At 42.2% G+C, this 17731-nt stretch overlaps 1 protein-coding gene across 6 annotated transcripts in view; it reads left to right on the top strand.

Moving 5' to 3' along the window:
* The window catches only part of CFAP54 (cilia and flagella associated protein 54), a 752512-nt gene that overhangs the window by 263666 nt on the left and 471115 nt on the right, over nt 1-17731 (top strand). For all 6 annotated transcript variants that reach the window (XM_069764454.1, XM_069764457.1, XM_069764455.1 and 3 more), the window contains one exon: nt 16056-16178. In XM_069764454.1, coding sequence (XP_069620555.1) covers nt 16056-16178 — 123 coding nt within the window. The remainder of the gene's footprint in view (nt 1-16055; nt 16179-17731) is intronic.

Here is a 17731-nt window from a genome sequence, read left to right as displayed (position 1 = left end):
AACAGCGACGCACATTAGCGAAACGCTAATGTGAACGTAGCCTAAAAGTGAAATATTATGGCCCCTTCATTGTGCTGCAGGCAGTGATTAGCACATACCCTGAACACCAGTCTTTATACAGAGTCAACCGGATTAGATCCTCCATATTTTTAAAGGGAACCTGTCAGTTGATTCATGCAGCCCCGACCAAAGGCAGCATGAATCAGACGCTGACAGCAGTCATGACTTGTCAATAGTGATCCAAGATACATAATCCCTGACCTCTGCAGCATTTCAAAGGGAAATATTCATGGCTGCAGTAACTGAGCCTGTGTTTTGGGCAGCATGAATAAGCTGACACGTTCCTTTAAGATATTTATCTTCTTAATGAATTTGGCAAATTATTTAGCTGCTTGTGTGTTAGAATCAGAAAATGTACTCCAGTCCTGGACTAGTTCTTTTCCTAAAGAAAAGCCATCGGTGTATAAGTCACAGAAATCTCCATTAGAAGATTTTAAAGCTAAAGAAATGCTTGTTGGATAAGTGCCACACTGACAGAATTGCGTAAGTTATATGAACATTACATGTAAATGAGATTAGTGACAATATTTCTCTGCATTAAAGTGGTTTTATACTTTTATTTAAATAATCTAATCATTGCATTAAAAAATGCTGAAACTTTATAATAAATGTTATGTTTTAATCTCATTGTTTTTAAGATTTCTCCTTGTCAGCGATGGAAATCATTCTTTACACCCAGTAGATAAAACCATTTTTGATCAAGTGCTATACACTCATTACAGCAGTGAGTTCAGATACACTGAAAGGGGTTGTCCAACTCTGGGGACAATTTCTTTTTTTCTTAAATACATGAAATTGGGGCTGAAAATCCTTTTTGCAATTGGGGTTCAGTAACAATTTTGCACCTTTTGCCTCCTTTAGCCGCTATATTACACTGTCTATTGGCTTCAGAATTAGTTACTGGGGTTGGCCACATTTTCTTTATTCTAACAGATGTGTTGGGGACATGATTTTGTGGTTAAGATCCTAAAAATGAGAACAAAATGTAATCCTTTCACCCGAAGCCTGTCTTCACTTTCCTGACCAGGCCGATTTTTTTCAATTCTGACCAGTGTCACTTTATGTGCTAATAATTCTTTGGACACTTCAAATGATCCTATGATTCTGAGCAAGTTTTCTCATGACATATTGCACTTAATGATAGTGGTAAAATTTGTTCAATACGACTTGTGTATGTTTGTGAAAATATCGGAAACTAGATGGTGGCCCGATTTTAACGCATCGGGTATTCTAGAATATGTATGTATGTATATAGCAGCCACATAGTATATAGCACAGGCCACGTAGTATATAGGAGTACTACTTGGCCTGTAGTATATACCATGTGGCTGCTATATACATACATACATATTCTAGAATACCCGATGTGTTAATATAGGCCACGCAGTAAATAACACAGCCCACACAGTATATAGCAGCCACGGAGTATATAGCAGCCACGCAGTATATAACACAGCCCACGTAGTATGTAACACTGGCCATGTAATATATAACACAGCACACGTAATATATAGCACAGCCCACATAGTATCTAACAGTGGCCACATAGTATATAGCACGCAGTATAGAACACAGCCACGTAGTATATAACACTGCCCACGTAGTATATAGCAGCCATGTAGTATATAACGCAGCCCACGCAGTATAGAACACAGCCCACATAGTATATAACGCAGGCCACGCAATATAGAACACAGCCCACATAGTTTCTAGCACTGGCCAGGTAGTATATAGCAGCCACACGGTATCTAACACAGCCCACATAGTATTTAGCAGTGTGGGCACCATATCCCTGTTAAAAAAAATAATTAAAATAAAAAATAGTTATATACTCACCCGCCGGGATCCAGCGTAGATCCAGCGAACCTCTGGCGATGCGTGCACGGCTGCCGCCATCTTGCGTTCCCAGGATGCATTGCGAAATTACCCAGATCGCTTAGCGGTCTCACGAGACTGCTAAATCTTCTGGGTAATTTCGCAATGCATCTCTGGGAACGGAAGCTGGCGGCAGGTGTGAGCGCATCTTCGGACTACGGAAGGTGAGAATAGCAGGTTTTTTGTTTTTTTATTATTTTTAACATTAGATATTTTTACTATTGATGCTGCATAGGCAGCATCAATAGTAAAAGCTTGGTCACACAGGGTCAATAGCGGCGGTAACGAAGTGAGTTACCCGCGGCATAACGTGGTCCGTTACCGTTGGCATTAACCCTGTGTGAGTGGTGACTGGAAGGCAGTATGAAGTGGGCACTGACTGCGGGGAGTATGCAGCGGGTGCCGGGCACTGACTGCAGGGGAGTAGGGAAGGACTAATCGGACTGTGGCCGTCGCTGATTGGTCGCGGCAGCCATGACAGGCAGATGGCGAGACCAATCAGCGACTTGGATTTCCATGACAGACAGAGGCCGTGACCAATGAATATCCGTATAGAGACAGCGGTCACTGTTCCCCGGCCCTCTGCACTGAATGCGGCGTTCATTTGTGACTTCTCAGTTAAGTGGGTTTCCTTGCCCTGCTCTTCGTACCTGCAAAGGGAAATCTAATCTCTTGAGAAAAGCTTTTAATCCGAAACGTTGAGAAAGAAATTGTATATGTCCAAGTAAAGTGTACAGAAGGACGTTTTTTTGGAAATCCTATTATTTGCAATATAATTGTTGAAATATAAAGAATAAAACATAAGAAATCTTTTTGAACTGTAGTGTGCCGGAGTTTTTCTCATATATACAATGAATATCCGTGACAGACAGAAAGACAGAAGGACAGACGGAAGTGACCCTTAGACAGTTATATAGTAGATTCATCAAAATGTTTGAACATTTCGTAATTTTCAAAGCCGTCATTTTGATAACACTTAACCATATAATTATGTCACACAAAATAGTTAATAAATAACATTTCCCATTCCCACATGTCTATTTTACATGAGCTCAATTTTTGAAACATAATTTATTTGTCAGGAAGTTAGAAGGGTTAAAAGTTCATCAGCAATTTCTCATTTTTCCAAGAAAATTTACAGAGGGGAGCACATCACATTTGAAGTGACTTTGAGGGGCCTATATGAGGAAACAAAAATTGACGCCAGTCTAAAAACTGCACCCCTCAAAGTCCTCAACTTCATTCCAGAAATTTATTAACTCTTCAGGTGCTTCACAGGAATTAATGGAAGGAAAAATAAGAAAAGAGCATTTTAACTTTTTTTTTCACAAAAAATGTACTTTATTAAACTTACTAAATTTGGAATTTTTTTATTTTCACATAGGTAACAGGAGAAAATGGACCCAAAATGTATTGTGCAATTTCTCCTGAGTACGCCTATACTCCATATGTGGGGGAAAACTACTGTTTAGGCACATGGGAAGGTTGGAACAGAAGGAGCACCAATTAACTTTTGGAACGCAAAATTGGCTGAAGTAGATAGCCGACGCCATGCTGTGTTTGCTGAGCCCCTAATGTGCCTAAACACCCCTCAAGGAAGTTATCTAAAGGTGTGCTGTGCACCTTGAAACCACAAGTGCTTTACAGAATTTTATATTGTTGAGCTGTAAAAATTAAAAAATAACGTTTTCCAACAAAAATGTTGCTTTTAACCCCAATTTTTTCTTTTTCACAAGGGTAACAGGAGAAAATGAATCATACATTTTGTTATGCAATTTATCCTGAGTGCACAGATACTCCATATGTGGAATTCTGAAGGACAATTTTGACTGGAAAAGATTGTGAATGCCCCTCATGTGCCAAAACAGCAGAAACCCCCACAAAATGACCCCATTTTATAAACTACATGTCTTGAGGAATTCATCTATCAGTGTAGTGAGCATTCTTATATCTCCATCGATTCACATAATTGTATAACATTGAGCTGGGTCTATTGAAAAATTGCATTTTTTCCAATGCAATTTTACTTTAGCCTCAAGTTTTCCATTTTCAGAAGGTATAATAGAAATTGGACCACAGAATATGTTATGCAATTTCTCCTGAGCACGCTAATACCTTATAAGTGGTCGAAAACTACATTTAAGGCACAGTGCAAAGCTACAAAGGGATGGAGCACCTTATTGTTGTTCACATTTTGCTAGAATAATTTGAGGGTGCCATGTCCCATTGACTTGACTTAATTTTACAAACCACATATCTCAATGAATTCATCTAGGGGTGTAGTGATCACATTGACACCACGGGTCTGTCACAGAGGCTTGGGAGAAAAAAATATTAAATTTTTACCACAAAAATTTTGTTTTAGCCCCAAATTTTCCTTTATCACATAGGGAATTAGGGAAAAGTGGCACTAACATTTGTCACACAATTTCTGCTAAACGTGGCAATACTCCATATGTGGCTGTACTGTACTGCTTAGCCACACGGAGAGGCTTGGGAGGGAAGGAGCGCTATTTGTCTCTTGGAGAACAAATTATTGTAGAATTGTTTACGGGCTCCAGATACAGAAACTCTTAAGTGCCAGAAGTGAAGAATACCCCCTCAAGAGACCCAATTTGGATATTTGGAAAATTACTCCCCTCTGGTAATTCTATATCAATAGTAAAAGAATAAAAACTGAAAATGTAGTCCCCTTTAAAAATAGTGAGGAAAGAATGGTTGTAGATGAAGAGGAAAAAGCTAACATATTAAACACCTTCTTCTCCATGGTATTCACGGTGGAAAATGAAATGCTAGGTGAAATCCCAAGAAACAATGAAAACCCTATATTAAGGGTCACCAATCTAACCCAAGAAGAGGTGCGAAACCGGCTAAATAAGATTAAAATAGATAAATCTCCGGGTCCGGATGGCATACACCCATGAGTACTAAAGGTACCGTCACACTAAGCGACGCTGCAGCGATACCGACAACGATCCGGATCGCTGCAGCGTCGCTGTTTGGTCGCTGGAGAGCTGTCACACAGACAGCTCTCCAGCGACCAACGATCCCGAGGTCCCCGGTAATCAGGGTAAACATCAGGTTACTAAGCGCAGGGCCGCACTTAGTAACCCGATGTTTACCCTGGTTACCATCCTAAAAGTAAAAAAACAAACGCTACATACTTACCTACCGCTGTCTGTCCTCGGCGCTCTGCTTCTCTGCTCTGGCTGTGAGCGCCGGGCAGCCAGAAAGCAGAGCGGTGACGTCACCGCTCTGCTTTCCGGCCGCTGTGCTCACAGCCAGAGCAGAGAAGCACAGCGCCGGGGACAGACAGCGGTAGTTAAGTATGTAGCGGTTGTTTTTTTACTTTAACGATGGTAACCAGGGTAAACATCGGGTTACTAAGCGCGGCCTCTGTTGAGCAGTGCCCTTTTTCTAGAAGTGCACAAAACTGTGTCGGACTGCGCTTTTATGCACACCTAAAAAGAAGGCCATAGCTGGATCATAGGCCAGATGGTGTCCACAGTGTCCCCATCTCATTATGGAAAATTTTCCTCCGGAGGTTCTGTCTGAATCACATTCTGTGTTATCCTGATGAAGGAGCCCTGGTGCTCCGAAACGCGTTGAATAAAGCCACCTTTTCATTGGATTACCCCTCTTGGCTTCTAATTTTTCAAGCGGCGCAGAGAAGAATCTACCCTTATATCCCTTTTTTTTACTTTGGTTGGTGCACGAGTGGATCTGCAGCAGCTTACATTTCTATGAGCCTGTGTAAGGGCTGGATCTGGTGAGTAAATTTGAATAGAATTTATCTCCTTATACCCAGATAAGACCCTATTGCGCTTTTATTTTCTTCCAGCCATTTAATGAATAACGTAGTTCAGAGATTTACACGGAAACCCCGATGTAAGCACTCAGCCTTGAGTGTAGGATAAATGTGAGCTGCAATCTTTGGGAGGCAGAATGAGCAAAACAGCAGGGGAAGAATTGTTTTTATTTATTTTTTACGCCGTTCCTCGTGCAATATAAGTAATATAACGACTTTATTCTTCGGGTCTGTGCGATTACAGCGGCACTAGATTTATATTGGGGTTTTATATTTGGCTGCTGCCATGCACTAAAAGATGCTTTTTTGCATTTGACTTTTTGATTGCGTTTTATTCCATTTTTTGTTCTGTTGTATAATGAAAGAGCATAGTTTTTTGCCTTGTTTTTTTTTAATGTTTTTTTTTACAGTGTTCACTGAAGGGGTTAACTAGTATGACCATTTTATAGGTCAGGTCATTCCAGGCACAGCGATACCTAATATGTGTACTTTATTTGTTTATTTATGTTTTTACATAAATGTATTTTATGAGATTTATGGCCATCTTTTGGCCTGGGATCACCATGGAGACCATCAACACAATGCGATCGCAATCACGTTTGTGCTGCTGGGAGCAGACAGGGAGGTCCCTCCCTCTGATATGTGGACTGATGTCGCTCTCACTATTGAGATCAGAATCAGTGGGGTTAAACCCCCTGCGATCGTTGCTGTTGGTGCAGGGTGTCAGCTCTCATGAGCCCTCACTTGATCGCTGCGTCGCTCGTCCTGAGCCCTCGCAATCATCACGCAGTCTATGTTCTGTGGCTTGCGGGAAAGCAGCTCCAGCAGCGCCGTACACATATGGTGCATGCCGTGAAGGGGTTAAAAGACCATATCTCTTGAACTGCATAGAGGAATTAACCCCTTAACGACCAATACGCCTTTTAACGACAGCCATTAAGACACCTTATTTCTGAACGCCGCTTTTTAACGGCATTGAGGAATAAGAGTTTAGCATCACCCTGCGGCTGCAATTCGCGCTGGTGTCAGTTGTACATGACAGTGGACACCCTGCGGTATCGACCCTGGCTGGTTTTGGAGCCAATTGGGGCCGATTAACCTCTTAAATGCTGTTGTCAATCGACACCAGTATTTAATTGGTTACTAGGGGGTTACAAGACCCCTTTTATAGCCTTCGGACCGCCGCAATGAGAATCGTTTACCACTGATGGTTACCACTGTACCATGAGGAGTGTTGACCCCAGGGTACTGTGGCCTATGAGATCCATCTAAAAGTGCTTCTCACAAAATTAGAATATCACCAAACAGTTAATTTATTTCAGTTCTTCAATACAAAAGGTGAAACTCATAAATTATATAGAGTCATTACAGAGTGATCTATTTCAAATGTTTATTTCTGTTAATGTTGATGATTATGGCTTACAGCCAATGAAAACCCAAAAGTCATTATATCAGTAAATTAGAATACTTTATAACATCAGCTTGAAAAATGATTTTAAAATCCGAAATGATGGCCTACTGAAATGTATGTTCAGTAAATGCTCTCAGTAGTGGTTGGGGCTCCTTTTGTATCAATTACTGCATCAATGCGGCTTGACATGGAGGCGATCAGCCTGTGGAACTGCTGGGGTGTTATGGAAACCCAAGTTGCTTTGATAGCAGCCTTCAGCTCGTCTGCATTGTTGGGTCTGGTGTATCTCATCTTCCTGTTGACAATTACCCCATAGATTTTCTATGAGGCTATGGTCAGGCGAGTTTGCTGGCTAATCAAGCACAGTGATGCTGTTGTTTGTAAACCAGGTATAGGTACTTCTGACAGTGTGAACAAGTGCCAAGTCCTGCTGGAGAATGACATTTCCATCTCCAAAAAACTTGTTGGCAGAGCGTAGCAGGAAGTGCTCTAAAATTTCCTGGTAGACGGCTTCGCTGACTTTGGTCTTCACCATCACTGATTGTGGAAACTTCACACTAGACCTCAAGCAGCTTGAATTGTCTGTCTCTCCACTCTTCCTCCAGCCTCTGGGACCTTGATGTCCAAATGCAAAACTAATTTTCATCTATAAACAACACTTGGACCATAGAGCAAGAGTCCAGTTCTTTTTCTTCTTGGCCCAGGTAAGACGCTTCTGGTGTTGTCAATTGGTCATGAGTGGCTTGACACAAGGAATGTGACACTTGCAGCCCATGTCCTGGATACGTGTGGTGGTTCTTGAAGCAATAACTCCAGCAGCAGTCCACTCCTTGAGAACCCGAAATGTTTAAATGGCCTTTTCTTAACAATCCTTTCAAGGCTGCGGTTATCCCGGTTGCTTGTGCACCTTTTTCTACCACACTTTTTCCTTCCACTCAACTTTCCATTAATATGCTTCTTTAGCAATGACCTTTTGTGGCTTACCCTCCTTGTGAAGTGTGTCAATGACTGCCTCCTGGACATCTGTCAAGTCAGCAGTCTTCCCCATGATTGTGAAGCCTACTGAAACAGACTAAGGGACCTTTTGAAACGCTTAAGGTACCTTCACACATAACGATTTCGTTAACGATATCGTTGCTTTTTGTGACGTAGCAACGATATCGTTAACGAAATCGTTATGCGTGACAGCGACCAACGATCAGGCTCCTGCTGGGAGATCGTTCGTCGCTGGGGAATGATCAGGACCTTTTTTTGGTCGCTGATCACCCGCTGTCATCGCTGAATCGGCATGTGTGACGCCGATCCAGCGATGTGTTCACTGGTAACCAGGGTAAATATCTGGTTACTAAGTGCGGGACCACGCTTGGTAACCCGATATTTACCCTGGTTACCATTGTAAAAGTTAAAAAAAAAAAAGTACATACTCACATTCCGTTGTCTGTCACGTCCCCCGGTGTCAGCTTCCCGCACTAACTGTGTCAGCGCCGGCCGTAAAGCAGAGCACAGCGGTGACGTCACCGCTGTGCTCTGCTTTATGGCCGGCCGGCGCTGACACAGTCAGTATGTGAGACCAGTGATCAAAATAAAATTCATACATGTTACACAGTTGAACTAAGTGAAAAAGTAAAAAGTAAAATAAAATATGAAAAAAGAAAAAAAAGTAATAAAAGCACAAAAAAGCACACAAAAATCACTAAAAGCCGTTTTGTAACATAGTAACATAGTAACATAGTTAGTAAGGCCGAAAAAAGACATTTGTCCATCCAGTTCAGCCTATATTCCATCATAATAAATACCCAGATCTACGTCCTTCTACAGAACCTAATAATTGTATGATACAATATTGTTCTGCTCCACAAAACGCAGCGTTTATGATAAAACATAAATGGAAAAAGTACACATAATTTGTATCAGCACTTCCGGAACGACCCACTCTATAAAACCTTTACAATATTTATTCGTATGGTGAATGCCGTAAAAAAAATATAAAACATTCTAAAAAAGTAGCTTTTTCACCATACTGACACAAAAAATGTGATCAAAAAGTTGTATGTAAAAAAGATTTTAAAAATAAAAATGCCAAACAGTCCCTAAAAATCAAGCCCTAGTATGTTAGGGCTAGCAGAACGCACCGAGTAAATATAGATGTTTTTATTGTTATTGGTGCGTTCGCAGCCCGGGGTCCACCGTGCAGGAGAACCTGCTGCTAGCAAATGGCGGCACTATATGACAGTATTGGCTAACTCAGTTAATTCACCGAGTAGCTGTGAAAGCAAAGCACTGTGCCCTGTTAGACTTCATAGAGGCACTGGCTAACTGCCCAAACAGAGCAGTCAGTGGTCACGCATGCACACAAAACTCCTCGCCGGAGGTGCCAGCATTCTAAGGGCTTATTACAGCCAGGTCCCTGAATACATACAAACACAATCTCGTCACCGGAGGTGCCAGCATTCTAGGGGCTTATTTCAGCCGGGTCCCTGAACACACTCTTACGTGACCACACTGGCGCAAAGCATAGAACAATACTAGCGCATGGCCGTGCGGCCATGCGAGCCTTAAATAGTTACAGCATGTACAGGACCTTCCTAGAAGGACCAATGAGAGGATGCCACAGAGCCTGAGCACCTACAGGACCTTCCTGAAGGACCAATGGATTTAGCTGCAGTATCTGAACATGTGACCCTCGATCTCCACTGAGAGATCTTACTCTGGGCATGCTCAGAACGAGAAAAGCAGGACTTAGTCCCAGAAGTGTCTGCTCGCCGCTGCCCAGCACTGACTTCAATAGCAGAAGCAGGAAAAGCAGCAGTAACTCTTTGTACAGAGTCAGACTGAGCACAACGCTGGGACTGACGTCTCTGCTGAGCAGGCTCCACTGCTGCAGGAGAAGGGTGGGAGACCACAGCGAAGATGGCCCGAGATTCCCCCTGTGCAGAGGTGTGAACTCGACCCCTAACATAGTATGACTTATTCGGCACAAAAATAAAGAAGATACAGCTCTCAGAATATGATGATGATACAAAAACAGATTTTTTTTTATATTGTCTTTAGTGTGTAAAAATAGCAAAGCATAAAAAAGATATAAATCTTGAATAGCTGTAATGTATCAACCCAACGGACAAATTGGTCTTATCACTTTTACTGCACGGTTAACCCCTTTCTGACATCGGACGTACTATCCCGTCCATGTGGGGTGGGCCCCTATGACCATGGACGGGATAGTACATCCAGCGCGATCGGCGGCGCTCACGGGGGGAGCGCCGCCGATCGCGGCCGGGTTTCAGCTGCCTATCGCAGCTGACATCCGGCACTATGTGCCAGGAGCGGTCACGGACCGCCCCCGGCACATTAACCCCTGGCACACCGCGATCAAAGATGATCGCGATGTGCCGGCGGTGCAGGGAAGCACCGCGCAGGGAGGGGGCTCCCTGCGGGCTTCCCTGAGCCCCCCGCAGCAACGCGATGTGATCGCGTTGCTGCGAGGGTCTTACCTCCCTCCCTCCCTGCTCGATCCCCGGATCCAAGATGGCCGCGGATCCGGGTCCTGCAGGGAGGGAGGTGGCTTCACAGAGCCTGCTCAGAGCAGGCACTGTGAAGGCTGCAGCGCTGCATGTCAGATCAGTGATCTGACAGAGTGCTGTGCAAACTGTCAGATCACTGATCTGTGATGTCCCCCCCTGGGACAAAGTAAAAAGGTAAAAAAAAAAATTTTCAAATGTGTAAAAAAAATAAAAAAAAATATTCCAAAATAATGAAAAAAAAAAAAATATTATTCCCATAAATACATTTCTTTATCTAAATAAAAAAAAAAAAAAACAATAAAAGTACACATATTTAGTATCGCCGCGTCCGTAACGGCCCGACCTATAAAACTGGCCCACTAGTTAACCCCTTCAGTAAACACCGTAAGAAAAAAAAAAAAAGAGGCAAAAAACAACGCTTTATTATACCGCCGAACAAAAAGTGGAATAACACGCGATCAAAAAGACAGATATAAATAACCATGGTACCGCGGAAAACGTCATCTTGTCCCGCAAAAAACGAGCCGCCATACAGCATCATCAGCAAAAAATAAAAAAGTTATAGTCCTGAGAATAAAGCGATGCCAAAATAATTATTTTTTCTATAAAATAGTTTTTATCGTATAAAAGCGCCAAAACATAAAAAAATGATATAAATGAGGTGTCGCTGTAATCGTACTGACCCGAAGAATAAAACTGCTTCATCAATTTTACCAAACGCGGAACGGTATAAACGCCTCCCCCAAAAGAAATTCATGAATAGCTGGTTTTTGGTCATTCTGCCTCACAAAAATCGGAATAAAAAGCGATCAAAAAATGTGACGTGCCCGAAAATGTTACCAATAAAAACATCAACTCGTCCCGCAAAAAACAAGACCTCACATGACTCTGTGGAACAAAATATAGAAAAATTATAGCTCTCAAAATGTGGTAACGCAAAAAATATTTTTTGCAATAAAAAGCATCTTTCAGTGTGTGACGGCTGCCAATCATAAAAATCTGCTAAAAAACCCGCTATAAAAGTAAATCAAACCCCCCTTCATCACCCCCTTAGTTAGGGAAAAATTAAAAAAATGTATTTATTTCCATTTTCCCATTAGGGCTAGGGTTAGAGTTAGGGCTAGGGTTAGGGTTAGGGCTAGGGCTAGGGTTAGGGTTAGGGCTAGGGTTAGGGTTAGGGCTAGGGTTAGGGCTAGGGTTAGGGCTAGGGTTAGGGCTAGGGCTAGGGTTAGGGCTAGGGTTAGGGCTAGGGTTAGGGCTAGGGTTAGGGCTAGGGTTAGGGTTAGGGCTAGGGTTAGGGCTAGGGCTACAGTTTGGGTTGGGGCTAAAGTTACAGTTAGGGTTTAGATTACATTTACGGTTGGGAATAGGGTTGGGATTAGGGTTAGGGGTGTGTCTGGGTTAGAGGTGTGGTTAGGGTTACTGTTGGGATTAGGGTTAGGGATGTGTTTGGATTAGGGTTTCAGTTATAATTGTGGGGTTTCCACTGTTTAGGCACATCAGGGGCTCTCCAAACGCGACATGGCGTCCGATCTCAATTCCAGCCAATTCTGCTTTGAAAAAGTAAAACAGTGCTTCTTCCCTTCCGAGCTCTCCCGTGTGCCCAAACAGGGGTTTACCCCAACATATGGGGTATCAGCGTACTCAGGACAAATAGGACAACAACTTTTGGGGTCCAATTTCTCCTGTTACCCTTGGGAAAATACAAAACTCGGGGCTAAAACATATTTTTTGTGGGAAAAAAAAAGATTTTTTATTTTCACGGCTCTGCGTTATAAACTGTAGTGAAACACTTGGGGGTTCAAAGTTCTCACAACACATCTAGATTAGTTCCCTGGGGGGGTCTAGTTTCCAATATGGGGTCACTTGTGGGGGGTTTCTACTGTTTAGGTACATTAGGGGTTCTGCAAACGCAATGTGACGTCTGCAGACCATTCCATCTAAGTCTGCATTCCAAATGGCGCTCCTTCCCTTCCGAGCTCTGCCATGCGCTCAAACGGTGGTTTCCCCCAACATACGGGGTATCAGCGTACTCAGGACAAATTGGACAACAACTTTTGGGGTCGAATTTCTCCTCTTACCCTCGAGAAAATACAAAACTGGGGGCTAAAAAATAATTTTAGGGGGAAAGATTTTTTTTTTTAATTTTCACGGCTCTGCGTTACAAACTGTAGTGAAACACTTGGGGGTTCAAAGCTATCACAACACATCTAGATGAGTTCCTTAGGGGGTCTAGTTTCCAAAATGGTGTCACTTGAGGGAGGTTTCTACTGTTTAGGTACATTAGGGGCTCTGCAAACGCAATGTGACACCTGCAGACCATTCCATCTAAGTCCTCATTCCAAATGGAGCTCCTTCCCTTCCGAGCCCTCCCATGCGCCCAAACAGTGGTTCCCCCCCACATATGGGGTATCAGCGCACTCAGGACAAATTGGACAACAAATTGTGGGGTCTAATTTCTCCTGTTACCCTCGGGAAAATACAAAACTGGGGGCTAAAAAATAATTTTTTGTGGGAAAAAATTTTTGTTTTATTTTTACGGCTCTCCATTATAAACTTCTGTGAAGCCCTTGGTGGGTCAAAGCGTTCAGCACACATCTAGATAAGTTCCTAAGGGGGTCTACTTTCCAAAATGGTGTCACTTGTGGGGGGTTTCTACTGTTTAGGTACATTAGGGGCTCTGCAAACGCAATGTGACACCTGCAGACCATTCCATCTAAGTCTGCATTCAAATGGCACTCCTTCCCTTCTGAGCCCTCCCATGTGCCCAAACAGTGGTTCCCCCCACATATGGTGTATCATCGCACTCAGGACAAATTGGGCAACAAATTTTGGGGTCCAATTTCTCCTGTTACCCTCAGGAAAATACAAAACTGGGGGCTAAAAAAATAATTTTTGTGGGAAAAAAATTTTGTTTTATTTTTACGGCTCTGCATTATAAACTTCTGTGAAGCACTTGGTGGGTCAAAGTGCTCACCACACCTCTAGATAAGTTCCTTAGGGGGTCTACTTTCCAAAATGGTGTCACTTGTGGGGGTTTCAATGTTTAGGCACATCAGTGGCTCTTCAAATGCAACATGGCGTCCCATCTCAATTCCTGTCAATTTTGCATTGAAAAGTCAAACGGCGCTCCTTCTCTTCCGAGCTCTCCCATCCGCCCAAACAGTGGTTTACCCCCACATATGGGCTATCAGCGTACTCAGGACAAATTGTTCAACAACTTTTGGGGTCCAATTTCTTCTCTTACCCTTGGGAAAATAAAAAATTGGGGGCGAAAAGATAATTTTTGTGAAAAAATATGATTTTTTATTTTTACGGTTCTACATTATAAACTTCTGTGAAGCACTTGGTGGGTCAAAGTGCTCACCACACCTCTAGATAAGTTCCTTAGGGGGTCTACTTTCCAAAATGGTGTCACTTGTGGGGGGTTTCAATGTTTAGCCACATCAGGGGCTCTCCAAACGAAACATGTCGTCCCATCTCAATTCCAGTCAATTTTGCATTGAAAAGTCAAATGGCACTCCTTCGCGTTCCAGAGTTATAACCTCATAAAGGGACAGTGGTCAGAATTGTAAAAATTGGCCCGGTCATTAACGTGCAAACCACCCTTGGGGGTAAAGGGGTTAACGGCACAAAGAATAATAACAATAACTGAATTGCTGGGTTGTGTTCATTCTGTGTCTGAAAAATATGAATAAAAGCAGTCAAAATATATTATGTACTCCAAAATGGTACCAAAAATTTTCAACTCATCCATTTAAAAAGTAAGCCTTCATACAGCTCTGCTTGCCCAAAAAAAAGAAGTTACATCTCTCAGAATATGGTGATGAAAAAAGCTGCATATTGTAAATTTTTTTTTTACTGTGATAGCAGCAAAACATAAAAAAAAAAAAACCGATATAAATCTGGTGCCGCTCTGATCTCACCGACCCAAAGAATAAAGTCGTCTAATCACTTATACCTCATGGTGAACTGCACAAAAATAAAAATAAGAACTATTCTTCTACTGCTGTCTATTTGTTCATTCTACCTTCCAAAAATCAGCTCTGTTAGCTTTTATACTGCGCTCTCCACTAAGCGCTTACGTTAGGATTTCCGTGTTAATGCTCCAAAACTGTGATCAGACAAAACCCCCTTACGAAATCACTCACTAATGAGGCAGATGGCGTCACTTTGGACTAGTCTGCGTTCGGCAGTGTTTCATTATTTTAGGTGTCTTTTTAGCGCACACGTGTGGGCGACAACAGATCTGTGCACGCCTAAAAAGATGGGGAGCGCTGGAGCAGACGCCAAACGGAGTATGAAGTGCCTCCATCTGTCTCATGGTGGGTGGTTCTGTTGGGGGTTTTATGTGAGTCATATTTTTGTGGGATTTACATGGAAACCCAGCGTTAAAGTGCTCACGTAGAACACAAGAATATAATACAGCCTTATACTGAAAACGATCAAAAAATATTGTGTACCCCAAAATGTTATCAATAAACCCCCTAAAAGACATGACGTGGAAAAATAGCAGGTAGGGGTTCCTAATTTATCCTGCACAAAACCAGCCCCCACTCAAGTCCGTCATTTGTCACTGGAGCTGTAAGGAGTTCCCATGTTACTGCTAGAACAACAACTCTGGAAAAGCGACACGGCTCAAATAAAATCCAGTGAATTCTGCTCTCCCAAATCCAAATGCCCCCACCCCCTTCTGAGGCCACTGTGCCTAAACCACAGTTTGGCATTAGTGTAGTGGGGGAGAGAACACTTAACAATTTACAGTGTGCGTATCACCAGAAGCACAAGCTGGGCACAATATACAGTATGGGGGCTCTACACTGTATCGGCACTAAGCCGCCATATTTGCAATTCTCCAGAAAAAAACCTGGTGTTAATTTTTCAAAATAGCTGCTGCAGCCGTAGATGAATTCATTGAGAGATGCAGTTCCTATAATGAGGTCACTTTTGGGGTTTTTCTGCTGTTCTGGCACTTTAGGGGCTTCCCGAATGTCGCCCACAAACTATTCTTACAAAATCTGTGCTCCAAAAACCAAATAGTGCTCCTTCCTTCTCAGCCTGTCGTGTGGCCTAACAGTAAAACACTAATTGTGTTGAAACAGAAAAACACAGCCGGGTAAGTTATGCATCACTGCAATCAGGGTTTCTGCTTCTTCATTATGGCCCTTTCTTATTATATAGCAAAAACCTGCTGACGGATTCCTTTTAAACTATATCGATATGTTATATTTTCAGTAATCTGCTCTTCATGTAGAAGTATATGGACTTCAGGTTATGATTACGTGATAATTCCCTAACTGTACACATGACCATGAAATATTTACATGGTGAATTAGTAGTTAATGTTAGAAGGGTAAATTTGCTTTTTTCTTGTTTTTAGATCCTAATTAAATGCTTGGCAGTTTTACAAGAAATCCCCAGCAGCACCTGGCAGAGGAAACAGGCTGGTGTAACGGAGGGCGTTCTGCACATGACAGCCTGCATGGTGTATTTTGTAGCAAAGGTACTTATTTAGGCACATCCAACATGGCAATCCGGAGAATGCATATTATACTTCTATTTTTAGGATGCCGCTAGAAGCAAAGCATTTTTCTGATACTTTTCTGTTCTTGATGATTGAACTTGTTTTTCTTTCTGAATCATGTCCCAATGGTGGGTCTCATTAAATGATGTATTATTAGCAGATTAGAGGACTTAATGACCTACTTTATCAAGCTTCTTGATATAAACATTTTCTCTGCTGCCTTGTAACCTATTGACACCTGCGTGCAAAGGACCGAAAATCCGTTTTATAAGCCATGATTATTTGTTAGGTGTAATCAGATTTCTTGCTATAAATTAGATCTTAAAGCAAAGTTGTTCTTCCTACGCTGGAGTAAGTACCGGTATTTGATACGTCTATTCTTTTAGGATCAATAGATTTTTATCCAGAATTCTATGTAATTATGTGTCTGATAACCGTACAGCAATGAGGTAATGCACTTTTCCGCATTAGTGGTAATGGATGAAGAGATCTTAAGATAATGTGATCTTCTTAATATTTCCCTACTATCAAACATATTAATTCAAAGAAAACTCTATTCTTCTGTGGAAATGCAGAGTTGCGCTTGTGCGTAATTGCGCAGGTGCCGAGGAAATGGTTTGTAATTGTCCTGCTTGGAAACAGATGAAAAGATGTGGCCTAATGGCGATGATATTTGTTTAATCCCCTTGGAAATGTATGACGGAGAGAGCAGACAATATTGTGTTTGCAGAGGCAGCTCATTGATGTGCGGAGTAATGAGATTGTTAGGAAAGTCGAATGAATAGTTCTATTTCGGCAGCAGAAAACAGACTGACATGCATTAATGAATGGTGTCACATTAAAGTTGGCTTTACACATTGTTAAATGAACTCCTTATACATGAGGTCAGCACAGTGCAAAGCTTTGCTGCCGTTTCATTGTTATATAATTGGTTTGGCCAGTCATTGTGCTTATTGCATTAGATTCATTGGATAGCAAAGTGGCATTCCTATTTCATAGACTCTTGGCAAATCGCTAGGGTATGCCATTAATTTAAGATCTATGTGGTGAGACTTCTGTAACACCCAGCAATCCAGAAAATGTCGGGGCTGCAGCACAGATTCCATACTGTGGCCCCTTCACTGTTGTGCATTGCATGGAGTCCCTACAGTCAACCCTGTGGGCAAGAAACTGCCCAGCAGGCAGCCGGGATGCTATGAAAGGGCTACCACACTGAATTAGTGCTGCAGCCCCTTTCATCCCAGGATTCAGGTAGGTCTCATAGATAGCCCCCCACGAGTCTTTTAGCGATATGCCTTCATTTTAAGCATCAGCGAGGTCAGACCCCCACCAATTATAAACTGATGAAACATCACTTTATGGAATACCCATTTAAGTGAAAAAAAATCTTCACATGTATGTATATATTATAGGGGTTTACTCACTTGGATGTGACGGGAGGAAAACAGGAGGCTTGTTCCTTTAAACGTTCATGGGTTTATTGCTTCATAAACCCAGAAGTCAAACAGAGAACAAACAGCCTTTAGATTAGG

The sequence above is a fragment of the Ranitomeya imitator genome, chromosome 4 (genome assembly GCF_032444005.1).
Source record: "Ranitomeya imitator isolate aRanImi1 chromosome 4, aRanImi1.pri, whole genome shotgun sequence".
Taxonomy (NCBI): Eukaryota; Metazoa; Chordata; class Amphibia; order Anura; family Dendrobatidae; genus Ranitomeya; species Ranitomeya imitator.
The sequence above is the reverse complement of the archived record's forward strand: the minus strand, read 5'-3'. Positions and strand labels throughout refer to the sequence as shown.